The 18,094-nt window shown below is 45.2% G+C and overlaps 1 protein-coding gene across 2 annotated transcripts in view; it reads left to right on the forward strand.

Moving 5' to 3' along the window:
* The first annotated feature begins 500 nt into the window (after positions 1 to 500).
* The window catches only part of TBX2 (T-box transcription factor 2), a 37,989-nt gene continuing 20,395 nt past the window's right edge, over positions 501 to 18,094 (forward strand). The window contains exons 1-4 of one of the 2 annotated variants that reach the window (XM_063146530.1): positions 501 to 595; positions 778 to 2,055; positions 4,561 to 4,828; positions 13,900 to 14,046. In XM_063146530.1, the coding sequence (XP_063002600.1) occupies positions 1,691 to 2,055; positions 4,561 to 4,828; positions 13,900 to 14,046 (780 nt within the window). In that variant the 5' untranslated portion in view covers positions 501 to 595; positions 778 to 1,690. Of the gene's footprint in view, positions 596 to 713; positions 2,056 to 4,560; positions 4,829 to 13,899; positions 14,047 to 18,094 lie in introns of those variants that run through there. The other variant, XM_063146531.1, reaches the window with a different exon arrangement.

Consider the following 18,094-nt stretch of genomic DNA (forward strand, 5'->3'; position numbering starts at 1 on the left):
GTGGGCCTCCGGGCCTCCTCGTGGATGGAGAACGTAGTTCCCCCCCACCCCAAAAAAACACAGGGCCTTCCCAGCCTCCGATCCACACACACAGAGCCCAAAGATCGCGCCGGCTTTGGCGATCTCGGTCTGCGCCCGTGCGCCTTGGCGCATTCCAGGGTGCGGCGGGGGGCTCCCCTTTTCTCTCTCCCCGCGTGGCCCGGCTCACTCCGGGCGCCTCTGCCAGCACTCCCAGCTCGGGGGACGCTTCCTCTCTGCCTCAGCCGCCGGGAGCCCGGCCTGGAGAAGGGAGCCCCCCCCCCCCCCCCCAGGCCTTGCTTCTATCATTGGTTAATATTTTATTCTGTTGACATGTTTTTTTACTGGCGATGCTTCCGACACCTTCCCCCCCCGTCTCCCCCCCACCTCTCTCTCTCTCTTCTCTTTCTCCTCCTCTTTCTCCTCCACACACCCCTTTCTGTTCCCTCCTTTCTCTCTTCCTCCCCCCCCCCTTTCTTTCCAGCTCCCTCCTTCACCCCAGATCTTGGCCGGACCTGTCAAAACCACGCCTATGGACACCCACAATTGGTCTGCGCCGCGTAAAATCCACAATCAAGTAGGCTTGGCAAATTAAGGGGAGGGAGAGGTGGAAACCCGCCCGGGGAGGGGGGGTGAGAGAGAGAGAGAGAGAAGAGGAGGGAGAACGGAGGAGAGAGAGAGGTGGAGGAATCGGAGCGAGGAAAGACACACGCGAGATCGTCGCCGGGTTATTTTTCTATTATTATTTTTTACGCACAGATCCAGAAGAAAGACAGCAAGAAAGCCCTCGAGCCCCTACGGTGTCTTGATTCGGAACGATGAGGCGACCGGTTCCCGGCTCGGATTGCGGCGTCGACCCGACTCCAAAGACTCGCGATCCTTGAACCGAAGCAAAGGGGTTTGGTTTCGCTTTGCTTTGGGAAAGGCGAATCGAGCTGCCTCTTTTAAAACTGGAAGGAGAGCGAGGGGAACGAACGGTTTTTCTTCCCCCTACGGACTCTGAGATCAAGCTTGGGTGTTTGTTTTTTTCTTTTTCTTCCCCCCCCCTCTCCCTCTCTCTCTGGGGGGGGTCAAGAGTCCTTTCAAGACTGCAGGGAGGGGGACGCTGCTCCGGTTTTAACTCCCCCTCCCTCCCCTTAAGATCATCTTGACTTGCTCTTTTAAAGGACATAATTTTTGAAGGCGTCAAGGATCGCCCTTGTGGGGTGTTGGGTTGTTCTTGGGTTGGTTGCTTTGAGATCTCCAGGACGGGGGTTGTATCCCCCCCGCCGCCGCCGCCGCCGCCGCCTTTTCTCCAGTTTGCAACAAATAGCCAGGACTTACCGGCGCCTCGGAGACACCCAGAAGAGTCCAGATCGTTGGCTTGCTGCGGAGGGGATGTAAGTGGGTGTCCCCCCCACTCCGTTCTCGTTCCCCTTGGGGGGGTCCCCCTTTTAATCTTTGCGCCCCTTAAGGCACCCCAATCCGCTTTACCAGAGCTGGCTTGAAACTGACTAAGCTTCAGCCTGCCGGAGCGCCGAGAAGCCGAACGGGGTTGAAATTGACTAGCGTCCGCCTGAGCTCGCAGGGAGAGGTGCGCGCGGGGTCGGAGGGGGATTGAAATTGACGAGCAAGCCATCGCCTCCCGTCGCTGGGGGGATCGCTCTTTTCTCCTGGATTTGTGGATATACTGATGAGAGATCCACCGTTCCCGGGGACTGCGATGGCTTATCACCCCTTCCACGCGCCCAGGCCGTCCGATTTCCCGATGTCTGCCTTCTTAGCGGCCGCCCAGCCGTCTTTCTTCCCGGCTTTGGCTCTGCCCCCGGCTGCCCTGACGAAACCTTTGCCGGATCCCAGCCTGGCCGGAGCCGCCGAGGCGAGTTTGCACGTCTCGGCTCTGGGCCACCACCACCCAGCCGCTCATCTGCGCTCGCTCAAGAGCTTGGAGCCCGAAGAAGAGGTCGAGGACGACCCGAAAGTCACCCTGGAAGCCAAAGAGCTCTGGGATCAGTTTCACAAACTAGGGACAGAAATGGTGATCACCAAATCTGGAAGGTAAGGACAGATGTAGCTAACCACTGAATGATCAGCCCTTTTGCCTAATAATAACATAAATAATAATAATAATTACTATTCAACAGTGGAACCACTTATTTCTTCCCTGGGGGGTAGGAATCAACCCTCCCCCTTGACCCCACATGGGACATATGACCCCCCATTATTTTAATAAGAATGTCTATTAAATTTATGCTGCAGTGCCCAACACACACACACAGACCTACATCAGGCCTTGTCTCCCCCTTTCTAGCCAAAACTACTTCTGATGCAATGGTCTACAGACTTACCTGGGAGTAACTTTTATTGCACCCCATAAGGTAGAGATAGCTTTAACTCCCCTGCAAAGGAAAGTTCTACTGAAATCGATGTGGATTTTCCTACAAAATCAATATGTTCTTGACTAGGGAGGCGAAGGAAATTGAAATGCTAACAGACATAGCTGTCCTTGACGTTTGTTTTTAAAGGTTTATTTAGGAAAGGGGTATTATTTGGAAGCTATATTTTCCAGGCATCTAAAAAAAAAAACACCCTCCTGCCCCACAGTCATCCCCCCACTTCCTGGTTAATAATTTAAACCCAATCATCCCAGATCATATATGCTTATAGGTGTATTTTATTTTATATATATATAAAAAAAACAATTAAACTTGTTTCCGAGTGAATTTTTTCTGATCCAAAACAACCTCAGTTCACAGGAACTGGATCATTTAATTAATGAATTTTAGTTTTATTTATTGGTTTGTTTGTTTTTAAAGGGGAAAGTTTATCGCCTTTTTTTTAAAAAAAAAAAGTTGCATTTTACCTAAAAAATCTTAACGCAACAACATGGTAAGAGGGGTAGTAACTGTAATCCTGAGCACGTTGGCATGAGAGCAATTCCCACTGTTGAATTATTTCAGAGTAAACGTGCATAGGATAAGAATCAGGCCCAGAGGGCTGTTAGGATCGTGAAGTCCCCTTTCAAAAAAAGACACCCCTACTCGTGAGTAAACCTAGCGAGGACAGGGCTGGAAAAATAGCTAAAGGATTTGGAAGGTTCGGAAATTAATTTCAGACGCTTTCTCCATCCAGATTGCTCAAATTAGGTGCTGTGGTTTGGGTCTGTTATATTTCTTTTATTTTCCATCTTAGGTTGCCTTCAAGGGGGGGATCCTTTATTTTGCCTCTGCTCCTCCCTTCAGATGTAAAGAGTGGACAAATCTCTCTTGAACTACTTACAGAGATTTCCTGCTCCCTTTCTTTCTGTCCTCCCTCCATTTTTCCAGCAACTCCTTTGCTCTCCCCCAAAAGATCTAGCAAAACTAGGAATCTACAAAACAGGGCGCCCGCTCGAACTACATAATCCCAGGCCAGGACAAGCAAAAAACAAAACATTTAAATAAATAAAAACAAACCCTGCAGACGCAACTAGGTCACTAGTCCTCTGGACCTAACATCCGGATTTTCAATTTCCTTTTGAACCTAGCTTTATTAATCTGGAAGAAGGGATCCTTTACTTTTTTTAATCCATTTCTAAAATAAAATAAAAAATTCCTGTGTAGACCATAAATCCTACGCACACTTACCTGGAAGGAAATCTCATTGAAATGGATGGAACTTCACTTCAGAACAAACCTATTTATAGGATCAGGCTTTTTTTAAATGGGAAAGGATGGATAGATTTGGGGTGTCCCTTCCCCTAACTTCCATAGTATTCACTTATATAAAGCAAAATCGAGGGGCCTGCATTATTTTCTGAGTGGGGGAGTGTCTCCATTCCTGTAATGAACCTTGATCAGTAAACTTCAAATGATTTGTTTAAGGCCTCAAGCCTTTTATGTGAAGCCTCAATTGCACAAAATTCGGTTTACTCTCGAGTAAATGCAGATAGGGTCTGGATATAGTAACCTACCTCAGCGCGATCCTGTATATGTTTACTCAGAAGTAATTCCCATGGTGTTGACTGTGTCACTCTCTTCTAGCAAGTGACTTCAGAGATGGGATTCTATGCCCCCTTACTTGGGAGCATTCCCCCACTGCTCTCAGCGGAACTTACTCCTAAGTAAATTTGCCTTTATAAAAAAAAAGGAAAGGAAAACGGCCATATTTACTCGGAGGTAAATCCCGCGAAGAGTGTGCCTTGAATGAACACATCTTTTTATTTCTCCCACACACACACACACACACACTTAAAAACAGGGAACTGAACATGAGATGTGGAGGGGGGAGGCAGGGCTGTAGATGAACATAAACTAGGACTTCAAGCACTGGGTGGAAAAATTATACACAACCATAAAATTTAATGGACATAACCGCACTCCTGGTTTCTAAATTCCATGAAACAATTGGGGCACATGTATTTTTTATTGTTTTGTTTTTAATAGGCAGGTTTAAATGATTGTGAGTTTGGCTTTTAAAGGGGGGGAAAGGGGGAACGATCCTGCCCTTGAATCACCCTCTCTTTCTCTCTCTCCCTCTGTGTGTGTGTGTGTGTGTCTATTTTAATTTCCACCTCTGATTTAGGCGGATGTTCCCCCCTTTCAAAGTGAGAGTCAGCGGCCTGGACAAGAAAGCCAAGTACATTCTGTTAATGGATATTGTAGCAGCTGACGATTGTCGTTATAAGTTCCACAACTCACGTTGGATGGTGGCCGGGAAAGCAGACCCGGAGATGCCCAAACGCATGTACATCCACCCGGACAGTCCAGCCACGGGGGAGCAGTGGATGGCCAAGCCCGTGGCCTTCCACAAACTCAAACTCACCAACAACATCTCGGATAAGCATGGCTTTGTAAGTTTCTCTCTCTCTTTCTCTTCTCCAAGCCCCAACCGTGTGAGATGGCAGCCTCCTTTGCCCTGGGGGATCCGAGTCGGCTGTCACACAATCCACACGTGTCTCTATCTTCAGATAATCTCTCCCTGCTGGGAACCCCCGATGCGCGCAGGGTTAGGCAGACAAAGGCGAAAGCAGGCTCTTTTACTCAGGAGAGCCGGTCCCTTTGAAAGCGGGATGCCCCTTTACTCCCGAGTAAACACGTGGAAGGGGTTCGGGCTGCAAGCCGGATCCCTGGTGGGTCTTTAGTTCCCTGTGGGCATGCGCAGCTCTGGGACTGCAGTGCAGGTTTTGCCCCCTGGATCTTGGGGGGGTCCTTTGGTCCCTCTCACTTATTCAAGGTTTCCTTTGGAGCTTAAATGTGCTAATGTTGTAGAAATGCTATACACTGTGCCTTATAACAGATAGATAGATAGAACGGTGTGTATGTCTCTGCACTGAACCTACTGATTCCAATCCTGAACCTTGAAGGAGGTGGATTTTAAAGGGCCCAATTGCGTACAAACTTGTACGATGCACATTACCCTATGCCAAGGAAGGGAAGGGGGTGGGCTCTTACCACCAACCAATAAATCAAACCGCCCTTTTCTGATCCGTAGTTTAAAATTCAGATCGAGTATGGGGCCTGGGGGGGTCCCATACTTCTGAGGTAAGAGGTTGGGGGATAATAACCCCAGCCCCCCAAATCCCTGTCAATCCCCATCGGTTGCAATGATGCGACTTTACATCTGCCAGGCAAAATGCACTGCGGACCTTCCTGTTGCTGATAGGAATGTGAACTTGGAAAAGTATAGTAGTAGTAGTAGCAGCTGCTCCGTGGGGATCTCCCGATGAAGGCTGCAATCCTAGTTTGCCAGGGAAATAAGTCTAATTGAGAGGCCCGGGATTTAATTCAGGGTTAACATGAGTAAAATGGGGCCCAGGCCATCACAGCAAAGCAATGTTATGCACTTCAGCTAGGGAGAAAATTTTGTTGTGTTTAGTGGAGGTTATTCCCAGGTAAGCATGCACAGAAAGAAAAATGCAGCCTGAATAAACTAGCTCGAGGGGTTAGTGCAGACAGCCTTTCGGATTAGTTCCTCTGTTGCAAAGAATCAGGTTCACCCACTGAGAGCCACAAAGCCATTTTGCAATCAACCAAAGGGAATTCATAGGATTTTAAGAAGAAATCCCACAAGACAATGTGGGTTTTAAGACATTTAGGCCTTAGAAGAAAAAGTTCTGTAACTCCTAGCATTTCCCGGCCAGCTTTGGGTGTAGGACTTTTTTCCTGTCTAAACGTGCATAGGATTGTAGGACTTTAAAGTCTTCCCTACCATACACACATACCCATGTTGCCTCAACATCGCAGAAGGGGATACGAAAGTGTCCTTAACTTAAAAATCTAACCACTACCACCTAAAAAAAAAAAAAATCAATTCCAGGAGAAGTTTGCAAAACTGAATTTAGCGGAAACGCATTTTCCCCATTCCTCTTGCATAGATGCACCGTTTCTGTCTGTCATTTTATTATAAAAATGTGTCTATAAGAGATCACACTCCCATTCCCAACTGGATATTTTGCTCCATCAGGGGCTGCGATTGGCTATGGAATAAATGGCACAGCAAAATGTGTACCTCGTTTTGTAGAGAAAACCACAAGAGTCTTGTGGCACCTTTAAAAAAGAAAAGAAAAAAGACTTAACGAATTTATTATGGCACAAGCTTTCTTAGACTAAAGTCCACTTAATAAATTTGCCTTTAAGGTAGCTGCAAGGCTCCTTGGTTGTATAAACATGTACCTTTGGTCATTTTCAGTTCTTGAAATTGACCAGTTCTCTTTGGCTTCTCTCCCTAATATTTTTAAAAGTTTTAGCTTGCAAGTAAACCTGCTTCTAGTCCAAGCGGGTCTCTTTTCAAAGTGAAATTGGGGGTAAGTGGGGTGGATGAGGTTTACAGGTAATATTGTATTATTTGCATTAAAGTTGATTCCCTAAGAATAAGTCCCAGTGAACTCACAACGAGATCTACTTTCGAGTAAACAGGCCCGTAGGCTTGCACTGCCCAATTCGACAGAGAGCATTTGGGGGATCATTGCCTTTTATACGCATCCTCTAATCCGGATCGATGTCGGAGTAGAAAGTGGGGGCGGGGAATGTTTTATTTTGTTTTGCCCAAAGCTGAGAAAGAGAGAGAGATCTCAGAATTAGATACATTTGCCCAAACCAGGTCAGATGAAAGGCAGTGGCGTTGAATGTAATTTATTTATTCCCCCCCCCCCAAAAAAAGCTTTCTTTTATTAAGATAGCTTAACTTTTAGGGGTGGCGGCAAGGAGAAAAGAAGGTTGAAAATATGGGGATTATTTCCATAAATCTTGAGCTCCTTGGCTGGGTGATGAGTGACCTCTACTTAAACTCAATTTAAGAGGTTACTGAAAGGTGTTTGGAGTAGGGGGCAAAATGAGAGAAAATGAGCATACTTCGTTTTACAGGTGTAGTGGTCAGGGGAGGGGAAAGCTGATTTGTTCTACTTTAGACTCCAAGAAATTGTGTTCCTTCCACTCAGTCCTCTCTCTGTGTGTTTACTCGAAAGTAAGCCCTACTGCATTCCGTGGGGTTTACTCCCAGGTGTGCATAAGACTTAGGTGTCCTTTGAGATGTCCTTTCAGGTAGATTGGGCGGGGCAGGTTTTCTGGAACACACGTTTCGAAATATAATCTGCAAAGTACAGATTACATACTGTGTGTGTGTGTGTGATATTAACACAACGCAGGTCCATTCATTGTTATGGGAGTTCACCCACCCCATGGCTTTCTGATAGAAGTCAGTGAGGTTTACTTCTGAGTAGACATATATAGGCTTTCACAGGCTGATATAGTGTACTGGATTGGAACCCTGTTGTTTTAGAAGGATTGTCATCCAAATAGGAAGATTTCAGCGCCTGCCGTCCCATATTGTAGGATCCGTTTATATAAATAGCTTCAGATAGATTGTAGATCTTCTGTTTATTTGACAGGAGTCTTTCGCGTGTGTTTTTGTGTGTTTCCAACCGCCATCCACCACCTCTACAACAGAACATTTTGGGCGTCCTAGTTGTTTTGACTCAGATCCTCGTTTAAAAAAAGTTAAAAAAAATAAAAAACAACCTCTTGAAGACAATCGGTTCCGTTTGCGCCGCCTTGCCATTCCCACGACACAAAAAATTGTGTTCCGTGTTTAAATGCAGGTATGGGAGAACTAGGTGAACCACTGGATCGGGGCCTGTGTGTTCGAAAAGCATCAAAATTAAATTCACCCTCCCATACTCTTTACACAGAAGAGAAAGGGGAAATTTCTTTGAAAACACCAGACCGAAGTGTATTTGCAGAATTCTTGTCAATTTCGCCTTTAAGGCCTCAACCCTGTCCCGATTTACCTGGGAGTAAGGGCCATCGGGCTCAAATGTTCTTACTTCTGAGTAGACAGGTATAGGCACATGTTGCAGTTAGTCAAGCAAAAGACTTTGAGCCAAACACACACACACACACACACACACACAGAGACCAATAGTAGGTCCCGATCCAGCAAAACTGAAATGTTAGTGGTTAATTTCATTAGTGGGCGAGTTTATGCACGTGATTCAGACTCTCTCTTTCATTTTCATCCTCCCAAACACACACACCTGAAATCCATGAGACGTGCCCCCGAAGCCTAGGCAGGGTTACTCGAAAGTAAAACCCTCTGAGTCCCAAGGGTATAAATTACAGAGCGGTGTGGGTCTAGGAGTGTACACATTACTGGGCTTTCCTAGGGCTGGAACGATGGAGTGGAATAGAGGGGTCTTAAAAACAACAACCCACCCCCAAGCTCATTGAGAATCTTTCCAGAAATCGCCCAAAGAAGAAGGACGGGGTTACCTTAAATAACCAAGCGCAGCGCAGGATATATATTTTTTTCCAATGAGGCAGGACGTGGTAGAACCAGCCCGCCCAGTCTTTAAGAGGGAGATTGTCTGTCTGAAATTGAATAATTTCTAAACAAATCTGCTTTTAGGATTGAAGTCTAGCGGTGCAATGCAATCCACAGCGACCGCTAAAATGTAACGGGAGATTAGTCATTCAATTAAAGGCCATATAAATTCCCATTAAATATATAAATTAAAGTTGCCAACCGATTTTCTTTCCCTTTGCTTACTCGGATGTAAATACCACTGCCTCCTGTTGCCCTTACTTTTCGAGGAGTTCAGCTCATCGTCTGTGTGTATGTCAAGCGAGCTAGAGGGGACTTACTCCCGAGTAAACAGCTGCAGGCTTCCTTGGTGACCATACCGTGCGTAATTATTTTAAAAGAGGGGTTTTACATCTCAGTTCTGTGCGTATTGATGGGGCGTGTGGATCTGGTCCCATTGGCTACAATGCAAGGGGATTTACTTCCTAGTAAAGCTACGGTCCCACGAGTTTTGGGGGGAGCAAGGGGAGACATCAAATGGGATTTCTGTTAATTTGGAGGTGGCGTGTTCCTGTAGTCCTTTCCTGTTCCTCTTATGCCTTTTGGTTGGGGTTTATGCCAGCCTTCTTCAATCCGAAGTCTGTTAGACTACAACTCCCATTATCCCCTGCGCGATGGGGATTGTAGTACTAGTCCCACACCGCTGGAAGGTGTGGGAGATTGGCTGCTGGAAATAGTTTAAACTGGGTGCCTCAGGATAGGTAGAGACGTGCTATCCAAGTTTACTCGGGAGTAAGGAAGTCGGGGCGCCGGAGGATTCAATGCCGCTTCCATCAGGTGCAGTTCAAAGGGGTGATTTGGCAGAGCAACCCCACATTGTGTCTCCTCAGAAGTAAGTCCCACTCATTTCAATGAGGCTTCACTCCCAGGTAAGCGGGCATCGTCTTGCAGCTTTAACAAAGCGGGGAGCAAAAACCTGTGGGAATTACTGCCGAGTAAATCATGCAGAGAAGCAATTTACACGTACTTTTAACTTAAAGGAGAATTTCACCTTACCTAGAGAAGTCCCGATCTTAAAACAGTGTTAACTTTTTTCCATTTCCTAACGAATTGCTTCTGAGGGTATGGTAACGATCCCGATCCTACAACGGTTTACTGAGAGGTAAAGCCCCTTTAATTTGCCTGTGAGATATTTCTCGGTAATAAGATGCGCAGTGGCATCTTCCATTACGTTTACAGGCGGCTAACTCTCTTTTTCACTTCGGACCCCTTTCCAGATTCGGCTTAAATTCTAGCTGTCCGGCTTAACTAGCTTGTGGATGACCGGACTGTATGAAGATGAGACCCACCCCTTTCTGTTTCTGCCCGCCAACTGGCCTGATGTACAGAGATAGCGCAATCCTTCTCAAGTTTATTCAAAGTTACTCAGTGGGATTGACTCCGGAATCACTCCGGAGAGCTCAGCTCTTTCGCCATTTAACCCTCTGAACAAGATCTCACCACCAGATCTCAGAAAGTTACATTTTACAAAGAGGGCTGTGCGGGGCAGGCATAAAACGAGAGCTGCGTTTTGACACGCGGGTTTGAGGCCTCCGCCCAAGTATTGGTGCACGTGTGAATACGTGGGCTTTCTTGAGGAGTGAGGGACACGTGTCATTTAAGGCTGCTGTGCTGTGTAAACTCTCTGGCTGAGTTCGGACGACCGGCTGATCAACTGGGTGGGGTTAATAGGAACAGAATGAGAATCAACCGTTGATTAGCGGGTCGTCCGAACTCAGCCACTGAGAAGTAGCCACGTCGAATTCAACCGGGATTTTTCTCCCTGGTAAATCATGGATCGTTCGTTTCCGATGTTATATTGGCCTCTATTAAAATGCTGCCAGTTGGTTTAATCCTGTATTACTTCGGTTTAAGTGAGGTAGGGAGCTGGGGTACTCATGAGCGCTTTGCCCCTAGGCCTGATACGGGTGAATGAATACCTGGTTTAATAGAGGACCCGATCCAGATGACGTTGAAAAGCCCCAAGGGAGAGAGACTGCAGCGCTTGTTTCAGTCTCTGTGGGGCGTGGTGCAAACCTATGCGCGTTTAACTGGGGTTTACTTTCGAGTAAAGTTGCACTGGACTGCGCCTATTGACTGGAGGGTCTCCCTCGCTTTACGATTGCGTTGGACGCTGGGTGGCTAATGCCAGTTTCTGAAGAAATCAGTTGGGGCTTCCTTGCGAGTAATTTGGGGGGGAGGTTAAGATGGGGCGTTTTGACGTCGAGCTCAGTTCAGCGCGATCCTCTGCGTGTTTCCTCGGGTGTAAGTCCCGTTGGAGTCAATGCAATGCCTATAGGAGCTACATTATTCGGAAGGGAGTCCCATTGTAGATCGATGCGTTTTTACTTCTAAGTAAGAGGTGCTGGTTGAGGCAGAAGTCGTAATAAATTGGGGTGGGGTGGGGTAGGCGGTCTTACTTCGGAGTAAACTGTACTTGAATTTGGCTGGAAAGCCTCACATTTTCGTAAGGAAACAATTTCCTAAATTAGGAAGACCTTCAGAAATAAGTTAGGAATATGTTCAAAAATTGGGGTGAGTCCAGAGTCCACCAAAGCAATTGAATATATGGCATTTTCCCCCTTGAGGTTACAGGCCCCATCATTCAATCCCTTTAAATCCAAAAAATTGTTGAGTTAAAACGGGCTTAATTCCTCTAACGACTCCCCCCCCCCCAATATACAGATGATAAAATATATAGATTTCTTTTGGCTTTGAAATCCGCCCTCTGCTCTCCAAATATCCGTTCAGTGCAACCATTTGCAAATCGATTCCATTCATGTGTTTACTCGGAAGTAAGCCCCACATTAGGGGGCTTACTCTCAAGAGAGAGTGTGCATAGTGTGTGAAAAGGAGTATTTTTAAACTTAATTTAATTACCAAAAAAGAGTTTAGGGGTTTTAAAAAGCAGAAGGCTGAGTGTGTAGGCGTTGCACTATCCCACATGCTTACTCATGAGTAAGTCTTCCTGGGATCTGTGGGTATGAAGGGCTGGATTTCCCCCTCTGATTCTACAAATATGCCTTTGGATTTTATTTTTTATTGACTGAAATTCAAGTTATATCCACCCCAATCCTAAAGAGGAGAGGGACTGAATTCGAGCTGAGAGTGAAATTCTAGGCAATTTACTCAAAGTCACTCACATCGAAAGCACAACTTTTACTTCCATGAAAAGTTACAATGTATTATTTTAAAGACGAGAAATTTATTCTGATTGCTTTCAGTTATGAAAGGGGGGAATCGTTATATATTTATTTGGTTGTTCTACTTTTAAATTCCCCAATAAAGTTTTCTGAGCGATCTGTATCACATTCAAAGCTTAACACAAATACTGAAACAAAAAGTAAATGCAGAACGTAATTTTTAAAAGCCCTTATTTCCAGAGCAAATTTAGTTAGGAAAATGTTAAGAGTTTTAGGTCAGTGAATGGATGTGTATGAAAATAAGATTATTTTGGTCACTGGTGATAAATGGCATGCATCCAGGTGTGTGTGTGTGTGGCTTTACTCACCTGCAATTGGAGATCCTAAATGTGTTTTACAATAAAATCAATAGGGCTTCTTCCCTAGAGAAACCATGTGTGAGAAGGTACTAAACCTTCTTGAAAACTGAAACAGTCTCCATTTAGTTCTGTGGGACTTACTCCTGAGTAAACATCTACCCTCACTGGGTTATTAAAGCGTTGTAGGAGGGGATGTCAGAGAAAATGGACCTGGAGGCATTTGCTTTTTCAAGACTGAACCCTTTGGGGACCGATGTGATACCATTTTTATTTTGAAGTCTCACTGAGTTAAATGGGGCCAGGGAAGGTCCCTCGTTGAATTAAATGGGATTTCTAAACTACTTCGTGCTAATAAGGGTAATACACTGGCAAAAAGGTGTCAAAGAAAATCCAGATTACTTTTCTATAGTTTTCTTTGTTTTTGTGTGGGCCTGGTCTATATTAGGAGAAAACCCAGACCAAATCGACTTTGCTTGGGGTCCAACAGCTTCCTAGCTTGAATTATGCCTCTCTGTCTCCTCCAGTAGAATAAATGTAGTATATGTGTGTGTGTGTGAGAGAGAGAGATACTATCAAAATTTGTTTTAAAAAGTAGAATACAGAATTGCACCTGGAGAGAAAGAGAAGTCACTTTCACTGGACTCTGTGCTATGCAAGTATTTGCAGGATTGCAACCTCTCTTTTTTGCTGAACCCATATACATGTCTACTCAGAAGTAAGCTGCATTCGTTTCAATGGCACTTACTCCCAAGTAAGTGTGCACAGGATTGCAGCTTTAGGCAGGTGGTTAAAGCCAGAATCCTCAGCAGAATTAACTTCCGAATAAAGACTCTGCAAATCTTTACTCGAGTTCCTTCAGGGCTCTTCCTTTCTTTTCTTGCATTAGCCACGGGCTTGAGCAATTTCCAAAATGGGAAATACTCACACAGCTAGAGGTGCAGAACACCATACATAACCAAATAAGAAAATATTGTGTTTAAAAATGTAGGGCTGTTTTCTTCTTCTAAGCCTTAGGCGACTTCATCTTCACATCCAGCCAAAAGTAGCCCCTCTCTGAACTCACACTAAAATATTTCTCTGCGCCCCCCCCTCCAAAAAACAACAACCTGGCAAAACTCCAGGATAAAATTCTGATTGTAATCTAGTTTACCTAATCGTGCAATGGGATTTGCAGTCGGAACCTATGAACTTTTCCTTGGAAGGAAGGCCTGAGTTCAGCAGGCCTTATTCGTTAGTAAGTGCACCCGGGAGAAAAGAGCCTCCCTTCCACGCTAAGTGTCTTGGATCGAGGCCCTTGTACTTTGATTTCTTTCTTATTCAAAACATACATAGGACGCCTTTGGGGGCAAACCTAATTTTTCAGTGTTCCTTCCTCCCCTTTTATTTCACATCCCAAATAATTGCCTTTATGTATAATATCAACTGGGAGGGGGGAGAGAAATGTTGTTTTAAGACAAGTACAACCATGGAGAATTTATTTATTGAGGATCTAGTAGGGGGGTTGCAAAATGGCCTGGTTTTGTTTGGATCCCTTCCTTCTTCTGGCTTTTAACCATCTCTCTCTTTCCTTTCTTTGAAAATAGACCATCCTTAATTCGATGCACAAATACCAACCGAGGTTCCATATAGTCCGGGCGAATGACATTCTCAAGTTACCTTACAGCACTTTTAGAACTTATGTGTTCCCCGAAACAGACTTTATCGCCGTAACTGCCTACCAAAACGACAAGGTAAGGAGGATTATTAATTTTTTTGGGTAAGGTTAACAAGGTTTCAGCTTTCTTTAGTTAATTTTCTGGACACGCACAAGCCTTCATCTGTGTTTAGTCAGGGAGGAAAGAGGTGCTGGGGTCTTAACACAGTCAGGGAGGGAAGAGGTGCTGGGGTCTTAAACCCACCTGTCAGCCCCAGGACCTATCTTTGCCATCCTCAGATTTTGGTAATTTTGCTGGTAATGGGAATTAACTTTGTACGTGCTCAGAGGCACTGTCCGCTTGATTCCACCCACCTCTGAGTTTCTGGCCTAAAATTGCCCACGTAGTTACCTGGGAGCAAAGCCCATTGAATGTAGTGAGGCCTCCTTTTGAATAAACTTGCACAGGATTGGTTAATTTTCTGGATACCCAATATCTCTTCTCTCCTAAGTGGCAGGTGTCAACACCGAACCTAGAAAAAGCAGTTCTGGGCCAGATCTCTTGGGTGGGGGGCGGTCCATCTCATCCCGAATTTTGCTTGGATGCTTCGGAGGAGCCCATAAACCAAGAGATAGACTGCCCTTTCACTTGGAGGCTCCATCATGGACTTTGCATTTGCCTCATCTCCAGTTATTTTTCTTTAAACAGTTACCAGTAATTTAATCTTTGTAAACAGCCCAGAGAGCTTCGGCTATGGGGCAGCATATAAATGTAATAAATAATAATAATTAATAAAGCCAAATTTCGAATCTGCCCTTCGCCATTGTAGCATAGTGGTTATGTACAATTCTTAGGCTAGGAAGCTGGAGAACAGGGGTAAAATCAAAATAAGCCTTATTTAGAGAAGACAAAGTGTGATTTAAGTTAGTCATGGCTAATGAAGTCCCATTCATTTCAATGGGCCTACTCTAGATAGGACCTAGAATGGATTTTGTCCCAGGATACACCGCCTTTCTTAGCCATGAAGCTAAGGAACTGAGTGAACGTTGGAGTGTCAAAGTCTACCTTACCAGTAGATGTGATGATTTTTTAAAAGGGAAACCAATCAGCCAATGAATATGAACAGTAATATCAATCTCTGCCCCCTAAGAGCTTACAGTCCAAGTCTGGACTATTTCTAACAGTGCAGTCCTAGGCATGTCTACTCAGAAAGAAGCTATAGAGTTCGGTGGGGTTTCCCCCAGGTAAATGTGCACAGGATTGCAACCTCAAAGTATTGATAAGCTTCAAAAGTGAACTTCTTTTTGGGTGGGTTGGAAATGTTGGGGGGAAAAGGCATTTTAGAAATGGGAAGTTGCTAATCAAAGTAACGTGTATGTCATTTCTGTCAAATTTGGGCCACATTTTGGGGAGATTGAGGCAAGGCAGCAGGGGAGGGGTGATAAAAATTGTGGTGTAAACCAAAGAGCGAGCACGCACACCAAATAAAAACTTAATAAAGCCTTATGCGCACAAAAGAAACTTACTTAAACAAGGCTTACTTCCGAGTAAGCACGGGATCAAGCTGCGCAGATCCGATCTGTGTTTACTTAGGGGTAAGTCCCCTTGTGTTCAGGAGGGCTTCCTCACATTGGAGCGGAGGGCTAGGGAGAGAGTTCTGGAATTTCCATTTTATCTGGTTTTGGAGATGTTATTTGGGGGGTGGGGGTGCTAGTCCCTGGCAAGGAGAGAGAGACAGACACACACACAGAGAGAGAGCTCTTTCCAACTCACCCTCCTGCTAGAACTCTTGGCCTGGTCTTTCGCCTCCGGTGGCTCTGAGCCTCTTTGAGTAATCCTTAATCGATTATGAACTTTGCCATAAACTTTACGAGGCAAACAAGCCCACCAGCGCATTCTGGGCGAGTTGTCAATTAGGACTGGAGGCCGTGGGTGGGGAGTAGCTCTTGTGTGTGTGTAAAAATGAAATAAAATAAAAATTGCCTAACTTCTTATATTTAGAAATTTACGGCTTCTGCTGGAAGTAGAAGCCTCCTTTGGCTTTCTTTGCTAATAAATGTTGATTAGGCCTATCCTTTTCCATTAATTAATTAATTAATTAATTTTTAAAAGCAATTAATAAATAAAAGTAGAGGAAGCAACGTAGAGACTCACAGGCATTTCCCTGATGTGAATTAATGTATACAGGGCCTTCAGACATGACGCTTCACTCTGAACGGGGAATCTAAAACTCACATCCGCTAATAGTTGAATCTGCTTTTCTCCTCCGCATTCTATTCTGCATCTGCAAAACGTTTTCCGCAGTTGCACAAATGCCAGCTCCGAGGTCAATCCGTAACTGTTTTCACGTAAACCCAAATTTATTGCAGTGAAATTAGCAGGGCTTATTTGGGATAAAATTGTGCAGGCAGAGTCAAAGGGAACGCCATTCAGTCTGGTACCACCTGGGTCCACTTGCTAGTGCCCTGAGTTCTGCTTCTGTAGCTCTGAATTCAAGTCCCCGGTGTGGGCTGGCCTAGGTATCTGTTGGGAGTATTATGGACTATTTTGGTTGTCCTGAAAGGAGCTGGTGGGACTGGAGGATTTGGGGAGGAGCAAATCAAAATTATCAGGGACCTAGAGGACTTTTCCTATGAGGAAATGCTAAAGTATTAGGGCGTTGTTTAGATTAGTTTAGTTTAGGGGTGGAAGAGATGTCTAACAGTGTAATCCTAAACATATCTTCTCAAAAGTAAGTTTTCTGTGTACGTAGGATCGCATCAATGGAAATGTTTATGGCAGACTTGTCCCCAGGTGTGTCGGACTGATCTCCCAGCATCTCAGGGAGTTGAGTCCAAAACAACACATCTGGACCAGCTTCGAGGAAGGCTGGTTTAGGGTTTGGAGGAAGAGGATAAAATGACACACAGACACCTCACCTTTCTCTTATAATACTGGAACTGGTGTGTTTCTCTGTGCGTCTGTGTCATCCAATTAAATGGATTGGCAGGAGATGGAGGAAGGACAGAGTCTAAGATGTATACTAGCTGCTGGGGAACATGGGCAGGAGGGTGCTGTTGCACTCAGGTCTTGATCGTGGGTTTCCTGTGGGCAGCTGGTTGGCTGCTGTGTGAACAGAATACTGGACTAGATGGAGCCTTGGTCTGATCCAGCAAGGCTCTTCTAATGTTCTTAAGAGGCAGAACTAGCTGGTGGATTGGGGCCCTGGCTTAGATAGCTTGGAAAAGGAGATTAGTCAAATCCATGATAGAAGAGGAAAAGGTAGAGATGAGCTAGCTAAAGGCATAACTAAATGGAACCTTATCCTCCATCTAGAGGCGCAGTCTATCTCTGATTTCAGATGAACCATAAGAAACCACAGAAAGGGTCCACTTCCTTCATTCCTAGGTTGGTCACAGGGCCAGGATGCCAAAACTGGAGGCTGGGCTATTTAATGTATTTATTTAAAGTAATTTTATGCTGCTCCTCTGCAAAAGGCCTCCCCCTGCCCTGCCTGCAGGTTCACAATCTAAAAAGACATGTCACACAAGGAAAAGCAGGTGGGGAGGGAAAAGGGGGGAAAGAGCCACCCAAGCACCACTTTTCAGATCCGTTTTCAGGTTCATTTTCTTCTTCTCCCTCTTCTTCCCCCCCCCCACCCCCAATGAAATATTCTGGATCTGAAAAGAAAGGCTGCTCCTTTTGTTGGCTACAAAGATGAAATTGTGCAGGAATTGTAAGAGAGAGAGAGAGAGGACGAAAAGCAAATTGCGCATCCATTTTTAAAGCGTGGCGTCTGTGGGACATATTACCAATCCATGAATAATTGAGGGATCTCCTGTAGCCAGAGCCCATAAAAGTTGATGTGTGTGTGTGTGTGTGCGTGCGCACATATGCGTGCGTTTCCCCCCCAACCCAGAGATAAGAAGAGCTTTTAAACAACACAGTCGCCACCTTCCCTCCAGAGGGCCGTGAGAAATGGTCCTGGCAAGGAGGAGGAGGGCATTTCCTATCATTAAAACCCCCTATGAATAATTCAGTTCAAACCTCAGCATCATTTTTAATAAAGCCTGCGGTGTGTTAAACCAGAGGGGATTAGGAGTGCTCTCTTTTTTTCTTTTTCTGCCTCCTCCTCAGCTGATACGTGTGGGTTTTTTTTAAAAAA

This window comes from Elgaria multicarinata, chromosome 22 (genome assembly GCF_023053635.1).
Source record: "Elgaria multicarinata webbii isolate HBS135686 ecotype San Diego chromosome 22, rElgMul1.1.pri, whole genome shotgun sequence".
Taxonomy (NCBI): Eukaryota; Metazoa; Chordata; class Lepidosauria; order Squamata; family Anguidae; genus Elgaria; species Elgaria multicarinata.